This window comes from Pelobates fuscus, chromosome 3, assembly GCF_036172605.1.
Source record: "Pelobates fuscus isolate aPelFus1 chromosome 3, aPelFus1.pri, whole genome shotgun sequence".
In the NCBI taxonomy this organism is placed as follows: domain Eukaryota; kingdom Metazoa; phylum Chordata; class Amphibia; order Anura; family Pelobatidae; genus Pelobates; species Pelobates fuscus.
Genome location: NC_086319.1, coordinates 293,384,375 through 293,394,719, shown reverse-complemented (window position 1 = coordinate 293,394,719; position 10,345 = coordinate 293,384,375). Strand labels below are relative to the sequence as shown.

At 40.4% G+C, this 10,345-nt stretch overlaps 1 protein-coding gene across 1 annotated transcript; it reads left to right on the top strand.

The window, feature by feature from the left end:
* The first annotated feature begins 505 nt into the window (after nucleotides 1–505).
* BRF2 (BRF2 RNA polymerase III transcription initiation factor subunit) lies at nucleotides 506–9,221 on the top strand. Its single transcript, XM_063445603.1, has 4 exons — nucleotides 506–730; nucleotides 3,156–3,215; nucleotides 4,475–4,796; nucleotides 8,494–9,221. The coding sequence occupies exons 1-4, from the start codon at nucleotides 577–579 to the stop codon at nucleotides 9,149–9,151; spliced, it is 1,194 nt and encodes a 397-aa protein (XP_063301673.1). The 5' UTR covers nucleotides 506–576; the 3' UTR covers nucleotides 9,152–9,221.
* Nucleotides 9,222–10,345: the final 1,124 nt, after the last annotated feature.

Here is a 10,345-nt window from a genome sequence, read left to right as displayed (position 1 = left end):
TCACCTACAATTCTCAGAACAGCCCGCCACTCTCCACATCCTTAAAAGTAAAGTCTACCCTCTGTCCATTTAAAAACATTGGCAGGTATGAAATTAAACCTGATCTAAATACAAAATTTGCATGACTGATCGTGAATGGCTAGTTGTACATATTATGGATGTGTACAACCATTACTAGGATAAAATACAATCCCTGAGAACAGAAACACAGCTTTATTATAAAAGGAAGCCTTCACTTATCAATATTAATAGCGCCACCTGCAGACGAAGTCCAGTAAGTCAATCACGTACGCAAGCACCCCTTGCCTATATGAGCGCAACTTCAATCCCTTGGTCCTTTGCGCCTTTTTTTTTTCGGTGGGAAGTGACGTAACCTGAAACTCCTCCATATTACCTATAGTTCTGTTTACGTCAATTTTATGCGCTCAGCTGCCATTTTTGCGTAGCCTAGTGCTTATTAGCCATTCTATGGGCTTGGTCTCCGTGGTAATGGCTGGATGTTGTGACGTAGTAATTGGGAGACGCTGTTGATTTTAGTTGTGTGTGTATACTGAGAGGTAACGGTAAGTTTTGGCTATGTCGGGCCCCAGGCAGTGCCCTGACTGTGGCTCCTGTGATGTTGTGGAGGATGCTCACTACTCCCAGGACCAGCTGGTGTGCACTGCCTGCGGCTTTATATTGACAGAGGGACTGCTGACAACAACCCAGGCAGAGGAGGGCTTTCAGCAAGGTGTGTATACTGAGTTATCATTACACATAACATGTATTATCATTACACATGGTGTGTATACTGTATTATCATTACACATGGTGTGTATACTGTATTATCATTACACATGGTGTGTATACTGTATTATCATTACACATGGTGTGTATACTGTGTTATCATTACACATGGTGTGTATACTGTGTTATCATTACACATGGTGTGTATACTGTGTTATCATTACACATGGTGTGTATACTGTGTTATCATTACACATGGTGTGTATACTGTGTTATCATTACACATGGTGTGTATACTGTGTTATCATTACACATGGTGTGTATACTGTGTTATCATTACACATGGTGTGTATACTGTGTTATCATTACACATGGTGTGTATACTGTGTTATCATTACACATGATGTGTATACTGTGTTATCATTACACATGGTGTGTGTATACTGTGTTATCATTACCACATGGTGTGTGTATACTGTGTTATCATTACACATGGTGTGTGTATACTGTGTTATCATTACACATGGTGTGTGTATACTGTGTTATCATTACCACATGGTGTGTGTATACTGTGTTATCATTACCACATGGTGTGTGTATACTGTGTTATCATTACCACATGGTGTGTGTATACTGTGTTATCATTACCACATGGTGTGTGTATACTGTGTTATCATTACCACATGGTGTGTGTATACTGTGTTATCATTACCACATGGTGTGTGTATACTGTGTTATCATTACCACATGGTGTGTGTATACTGTGTTATCATTACCACATGGTGTGTGTATACTGTGTTATCATTACCACATGGTGTGTGTATACTGTGTTATCATTACCACATGGTGTGTGTATACTGTGTTATCATTACCACATGGTGTGTGTATACTGTGTTATCATTACCACATGGTGTGTGTATACTGTGTTATCATTACCACATGGTGTGTGTATACTGTGTTATCATTACCACATGGTGTGTGTATACTGTGTTATCATTACCACATGGTGTGTGTATACTGTGTTATCATTACCACATGGTGTGTGTATACTGTGTTATCATTACCACATGGTGTGTGTATACTGTGTTATCATTACCACATGGTGTGTGTATACTGTGTTATCATTACCACATGGTGTGTATACCATAACGTAAAGCATTCTGATTAAAGTTGCTCTGCCACTTTACAACAAAAAAAACCCTAAATATATTTAGTCCCAAATCTCCCCTCTGATTTAAGTGCACATATATATTCATTACATTTCATTATACATTTTAGAACAGTTTTTTTTCTTCTGATAACGTATATCTATACCTGATGCAACCTTAAGTATGATTTAAATGTTTTTTGTGTGTGGTTTTTTTTTTTTTAATGGCGAAAAACTTCATAGTATAATACTATACAAGTGCAACTAAAGAAAAATACAAGATGCCACATATTACACCTCATATTTATATGATTTCAATTATTTATTTATTTGCAATTCTAAGACAAACACTGGAAGGAGTCAATTAAAGGGACACTGTAGTCACCAAAACAACTTTAGCTTAATGAAGCAGCTTTTGTGTACAAATCATGCCTCTGAAGTTAAATCACTTTTGTTTCTGTTAGAGGGGAACTATAGTGCCAGGAAAACAAACTCCTATTCCTGGCACTATAGCTTCCTCCTTTGTCAAGGCTCACACCCGTGGTGCAGAAGGGGTTAATAACCCCTTCTGTCTCTTACCTGGGTCCAGCGCCGATGTTACTTGACGCTGGCTCAGCCTCACCCACGCTCCTCTCTCGCTGACGTCCGCTGGTGGGGGAGACCTAATGCGCATGCGTGACAATGGCCGCGCTCACATTATGATTTTCTCATAGGAGAGCATTATTCAGTGCTTTACTATGGGGATTCCAGTGACGCTGGAAGTCCTCATTCATAGCATGAGGACGTACTGCCTCGTTTAGGCGACCAAAAGTAGTCCCTCTAGGAAGGCTGTGTAAGTCACACGCAGGGAGGTGTGAGTAGGCCTGCCTAAAAAGTGTTTTAACTCCTAAATGGCAGAGAATTCAGCAGTGAGACTGCAGGGACATGATCTATACACCAAAACTGCTTCATTAAGCTAAAATTGTTTTGGTGACTATAGTGTCCATTTAGGGTGTTAAAGCTAAAACTTTGTATAAGTTGTAGCTGGAGGAAAGGGATCTCTGACAGTTGTGCATGTAGCATTAGGCCACCACACACAAAACATTAATTAGATACAGCCTTACGCTCATTCTGAGCTGACAGGAATTTTTTTTTTGTTTAAGTGGTTATAATGCATGTTTTTCTGTTGCCAAGAGTTTTTTTTTTTTTTTTTTTTACAACACTTTTTAAATAGAAAATAATCTATATTCATTAATGCAATTAAAATCAACCTAAACATGTCTTGTTTATTGTTTGTGTACAGCGGTGAAGTTTTCTGAAAGTACCGGAGAGCGTGAATCAACAAGCAAGTGCAAACTTCGAGGTAAGTCCTGCTGTTCCTTCAGCCACCATAGCAAATTGATTGAAATGGTTTAACCCCATCTTCTCCTCTTCAGCGCCAGATCAGTCTGCCCCTTCACCATCCACTTTTTGAAAAGCTTCAAAATGCAAACATAGGGCTTCTGCAGGCAGGGGCCCCACTGCTTTTTTTTAGCATGGTTAGCTGATGTGGTTCGCCATTCACAAAACTGCTTGAAAAACGTATGTGTATATATAAGTGAAATGTATAGCTTGCAAGTCCCGCAGCCGCTGTAGTATGTATGTATGTATGTATGTATGTATGTATGTGTGTGTGTGTGTATATGTATTGGTTTTGCCTGGCAACACTAACTTTAGTCTCCCATCATGCCATTGGGGAACTTTGTATTGTGTTGATTTGAATTCAGTGAGTAGTGAACTCTGGATAAGAAGGTTACATCTTCAAGGTCAAGACATTTCTTTAGTCAAAGGGACACTATAGGTACCTAGAACACTGCTTATCATTGAAGTTGTCAGTGTACACTGTCCCTGTTCATTTAACTCTGCAATGTAAACAATTGCAGTTTTAGAGAAGCTGCAATGTTTACATTGCAGTGTTAAGAATGCCTCTGGTGGCTGTCTGTCCGGCACTACCTGCTGTTTCACGGAGTTTGACTCCATGAAACAACGCTGGACATCCTCACGCTTTGCATGAGGATGCCCAGTTTATTTAAAAACCCAACAGGAAAGCATTGAGTCCATGCTTTCCTATGGGGAAGGTTTAATGCGTATGCGGCGCCCCTATCAGCTGAGTTTGAAGGAGGAGCAACTTGACCCAGTGCTGAGGGACTATGGCACTGGAGTCAGGTAAGTTAAAAAAAAAAAAAAAAAAAAAGAAAGGGGGGGGGGGGATTTGAACCCTTTACATCGCCGGAGGGGGGGAGGTGCAGAGGTTTCCTATAGTGTCTGGAATTCAGCTTTGTATTCTTAACACTGTAGTTTTCCTTTAACCTCTTATACAGAGTTCCCACTGATTTTGGATTAAGTCAACTATGGACATTTTTTTTTATAAGTTTTTCAAAAACATGTAAAATGACTTTGAATGAGAAAAAAGCGCCAGTGGGCTGGGAACCTCCTTGCAACATAACCACTATATAATGGAGTATTGGTTATGGTGCCTAGTGTCTCTGTATCGTGAAAAATGTGTTATTAATGCTTTAAGAATTAGCTATGCAAAGTGTGACAGAAATAATCAGTTTCCATGTTTTCTGCTTTGCTCCACAGGCATAAAGCGAGTAAGGGATGTTTGCAGAGTTCTGAGACTGCCAGACAGCTTTACAGACACTGCAGTGTCTTACTATGAACAGGCCTTCAACCATCCCAACTATCACTTTATCACTACGCAGAAAAAGGAAGCCGTGATGGGATGTTGCGTTTACATTACTTGCAGACAGCACCAGTGGCCTCTTACCATGGCAACCATTTGCACTTTGCTATACACCAAGAAAGAAATATTTGCAAGCATTTACCCTGATGTTGTTCAAACGCTGAAACTGAATGTACCATTGCTCAGCCTCTGTGATCTTGTGAAAAGTCATTGCACGAGGTACAGTGTTTCTTTTTATTTAGTATTGTGGGAAATATATATGTATATTAAAGGGACACTATAGTCACCATAACAACTACAGCTTAATGGTGTATTGTCAGTCCATGCAGGCTTTTTGCAGTAAACACTCTTTTCAGAGAAAAGGCAGGGTTCACCTTACAGGATATGGAAAAACTGGTGAGTATAAGGTATAAGTGCTCAATATCTATAATTGGCAGCAAATCACCAACAATGGGTTCTCTCCACCCTTGTGAAGTGAATAGTAAAGATAACAGACAGAAGGTGGGTTCACCATACAGCCTAGGGACACCTCTACTGGCCACTCCTCATTTGGCTACTAGTGGTGCTTCCTGGGCAGTGCTGCACTCCACCCTTTACATGGAGATACTGAACCTTCCTCATAGAGAAGCATTGATTCTCTATGAGGAGATGCTGATTGGCCAGGGCGGCGTTTTGCTCCGTCTCCTTTCCTGAGATCACCAGAATGGATAACCTCATCCAATCCAATGCTTTCCTATGGGAAATTATTGGGATTGGCTGAAGTCATTACTTTGGGCTAGCCATGGGGGCTAGATACATGTTTGTGTTCCTGACCCTATAGTGTTCCTTTGATTAGTCTCTAATTCATTATTTCTTTTACTTATGTAGTAAGCAGGTAGTTGGAAAAAGAGTATTTACATTAATAGACCATTTTCTTTTTTAGGAGGGCGGGGTTTGCTATGCTCAGACTTTGGCCACTACAGATATTATACACTACCTTTTGTGGCAAAGAAGTTTCCTTTTCATATTTGTACATATAAAGCACAATTATTTTTAGATAAATGTTAGAATGAATATAACTTAAAATTAGAAGTTGTTCAACATTTTTCACAAACTTAAAATTGTAACTAAAATATATAGGACATCAAACCCAGCTTTTTATAATGACAAAATGACAAAAAAGCCTGGAATATTATAAGCTGTATTTACCATGCATATATCTGTAGGTTAATTACAAGGTCAGAAATCGGGCAATATTCTTTGCTGGACTCTTGCTTAAAGGACCACTATAGGCACCCAAACCACTTCAGCTCCATTAAGTGGTCTGAGTGCCAGGTCCCTCTAGTGTTAACCCTGCAGCTGTAAACATAGCAGTTTCAGAGAAACTGCTATGTTTACACTAGGATTAATCCAGCCTCCAGTGGCTGTCTCCCTGACAGCCGCTAGAGACGATTCCACGCTTCTCACTGTGAAAATCACAGTGAGAAGACGCTGGACGTCCATAGGAAAGCATTGAGAAATGCTTTCCTATGGACTGTTTGAATGCGTGTGTGGCTCTTGCCGCGCATGTGCATTCTGCGCTGACGTTGGCAGAAGGAGAGTTCCCCAGCGCCAAGGGAGCCCGGTGCTGGAGAAAGGTGTTTTAACCCCTTCAGCCCAGTGGGAGGGGGACCCTTAGGGTGGGGGGGACTAGTTTGTTTTTCTGTCACTATAGTGGTCCTTTAATTTGCTTAGCCTCCAACTAAAGTACGTATATTTCAAAAGTAGAAACTGTGTTGAACAGGGAGACAGGTGCCTGTGGTGCAGTAAGCACACGTTTAACTGCTACATCATTGCAGGAGCAGGAAGAGTAAGTTGGTAATTAGTGAGCATACCAGTGATTAGCTACACACAGTTGCAAGAAAAAGTATGTGAACCCTTTGGAATGATATGGATTTCTGCACAAATTGATCATAAAATGTGATCTGATGATCATCTAAGTCACAACAAGAGACAATCACAGTCTGCTTAAACTAATAACACACACATAATGAAATGTTGCCATGTTTTTATTCACAGTGCAGGTGGAAAAAGTATGTGAACCCCTAGACTAATGACATCTCCAAGAGCTAATTGGAGTGAGATGTCAGCCAACTGGAGTCAATCAATGAGATGAGATTGGAGGTGTTGGTTACAGCTGCCCTGCCCTATAAAAAACACACACCAGTTCTGGGTTTCCTTATTACAAGAAGCATTGCCTGATGTGAATGATGCCTCGCACAAAAGAGCTCTTGGAAACCTACGATGAAGAATTGTTGGCTTGCATAAAGCTGGAAAGGGTTATAAAAGTATCTCCAAAAGCATTGCTGTTCATCAGTCCACTGTAAGACAAATTGTCTATAAATGGAGAAATTTCAGCACTGCTGCTACTCTCCGTAGGAGTGGCCGTCCTGTAAAGATGACTGCAAGAGCACAGCGCAGACTGCTCAATGAGGTGAAGAAGAATCCTAAAGTGTCAGCTAAAGACTTACATAAGTCACTGGTAAATGCTAACATCCCTGTTAGCGAATCTACAATACGTAAACACTAAACAAGAATGGATTTCATGGGAGGATACCACAGAGGAAGCAACTGCTGTCCAAACAAAACATTGCTCCACGTTTACAGTTTGCACAAGAGCACCTGGATGTTCCACAGCAGTACTGGCAAAATAATTTGTGGACAGATGAAACCAAAGTTGAGTTGTTTGGAAGAAACACACAACACTATGTGTGGCAAAAAAGAGGCACAGCACACCAACATCAAAACCTCATCCCAACTGTGAAGTATGGTGGTGGGGGCATCATGATTTGGGGCTGCTTTGCTGCGTCAGAGCCTGGACGGATTGCTATCATCGAAGGCAAAAATGAATTCCCAAGTTTATCAAGACATTTTCCTGGAGAAGTTAAGGCCATCTGTCTAGCAGCTGAAGCTCAACAGAAGATGGGCGTTTCAACAGGACAATGACCCAAAGCATAGAAGTAAATCAACAACAGAATGGCTTAAACAGAAGAAAATACGCCTTCTGAAGTGGCCCAGTCAGAGTCCTGACCTCAACCCGATTGAGATGCTGTTGGATGACCTCAAGAAAGCGATTCACACCAGACATCCCAAGAATATTGCTGAACTGAAACAGTTCTGTAAAGAGGAATGGTCAAGCATTGCTCCTGACCATTGTGCACGTCTGATCTGCAACTATAGGAAACGTTTGGTTCAACCAGTTATTAAATCCAAGGGTTCACATACTTTTTCCACCTGCACTGTGAATGTTTACATGGTGTTTTCAATAAAAACATGGCAACATTTCATTCTCTGTGTGTTGTTAGTTTAAGCAGACTGTGATGGTCTATTGTTGTGAATTAGATGATGATCAGATCACATTTTATGACCAATTTGTGCAGAAATCCATATCATTCCAAAGGGTTCACATACTTTTTCTTGCAACTGTATGTATGCAAGCGATAACCTGTCCAGGTTTTAAGGCATTACAGTAGACCAGCACTGTTTTCAAAGATTTTTTGTGTGACACAGGCTCAGCAATGTCACAGAAAATAAGTTACAGCACCTAGTCTCTGAATCCTTAGGCACTTAAGCATTAGCAGTCCCCTGTGTTTAAAGTTATAATGGATTTCTAAACTGGGGATTCAGAGTATAATAATCTTCGATGTGGATTTATGGTGGTAGCGTAGTCAGTTGTACACGTGGAATCCCTAAATCAGTGGTAGGCAACATTTGGCACGGATTTGGCATGTCCTCTGATGCTTTTCCAGCATTATGGCTGTAAGAGAATACAAGAAGATGCATTCCACAACACCTGGAATGTTCTAGGTTGGCTACACGTGTCCTCTATCATGTTGTAGATCAACATATAAAAATGGTAAATTGTTTTGTAATATTAGTATTTATTTTTTCCTTGCAGTTTCAAGCTATTTCAAAACTCCTCTTCGGCCCCTACAGGATATGTAGAAGATCTCAATAAGGTCTTAGAGAGGGCTCTGCAAACAGTGGAATTGGCCAGTGAGACATGGCTAGTTACTGGACGTCACCCTATACCTATCGTTACAGCAGCTGCCTATGTTTCCTGGCAGTCTTTGCAACCATCCACGCGTTTGTCATGTACATTTGTCCGCTTCTGTAAATTATCTGATGTGGACTTGCCACCTCCGTCAAAGAAGAGACTAAAAGAATTTCATGAAATCTTCCTTAAGTTGGCCAACCAGCTTCCCTGGCTGAAAATGCTTTCCCTAAATAAGAACACTGTAGTGCGCCACCTAGGTGACATCCTGAAGCACCGTGCGTACCTTCTGAGACAGGCGCTAGCAGCCACAGAGACTGTCAATATGTCCACAGATTCTGAAACTCATTCCACCACTGGGAAGGCAAGCCGATCAACTCAGTTTCTTCCACCATGTATCACTAACCCTCAGAAAAGAAGCTACCGAATGGCATTCCCACCGGGCCCTCAGAATCTTACAGGGGAAGAGGATATCTCTGATAGCGAGATTGAGCAATACTTAAGGACACCAAGTGAAATTGAGGAATTTAAACATGCCCTGGCTCAGGTACCTAGTGTTTAATATGATGCATGGTAAAAAAAAAAATTGAGTGTCGATGGCCATATTTTTACCTCCATTCCGGAATATCTCAGAAGACTTATTTTTTCTTTTTTTCTTTTACGTATTTTTCCAATAATACAAAATAAATTATTACAGTATCAATCACATTTTGCATAATATATTCAACTAGAGTTTTTCTGGAAAACAGATGTGTTAAAGAGACTCTCCAAACCTAAAAACACGTAAAGGGACACTCCTGAACCGTAAACCATTTCACTTCAGTGAAGTTTGTATGTCCTATTTCATTGTTCCATTTTGCAAAAAAGTGCAGATTTAACCCCTTAAGGACACATGACATGTGACATGTCATGATTCCCTTTTATTTCAGAAGTTTGGTCCTTAAGGGGTTAAATAGAAACTGGCACTTTTAAATTAACCTTATTACACCCTCCTGGCCGTCAATCAGACCATTATTGCAGCTTTGAGTCAGGCAATTGTCCAGATCACCTGCCTTGCAACAAATTCTCATAGAACTGCTTTGGGAAGTCTGTGATTGGAAAGCCACAGAAAATATGGGCTGGGTTGGAAGGGGTGGTCTTGCACAGGTTTCAGACAGGAAATCTGCAGCTTTTGCAATCCGTTTTTAGATATATGCACAATTAAATGCATGCATATTTTCATTTGAAGGATATTTACTAAACGGTGATTATTTTTTGTTTGTATTTGGGTTTTTGGAGGTTTACGGCTTGCCCTCTTTGTCCCAATTCAGAATAATGGCGATTATCAAAAGAAAGTGACACTTTTTTTCTTTTTTCTTTTTTTTTTTTTAAATGAATTTATGTGGACCAACTTGGGAACACCTCCCAGCTGTTAGTCCATAGGTTAGTATTAGTTCATGCTTGGCTATGAGAAGCATTTTACTGGGCATTTGCACCACTTTTTCCTAGACTACCTTGTCACTGACTGTTTATAATGGGGTAGAGCAGCAATGAGAGAGCTCTCAACGCTGGATAAAAAGAGAAGTACACTTTATTTTCGGAGGGGTTGCCGGCTTTTGAAGGGTTAAATAAACATTACAAATGATAACCCAATATAGAAAAGAAATCAAAACCTAAAAATGAAAGGAAGTGGGAGTGTGCGGTTAGGAAGAGGCATGGGGAACAAAAATGGTAATCGTGTGAGGATGACAATGGGTCGTCAATGTGTTCAATGCTT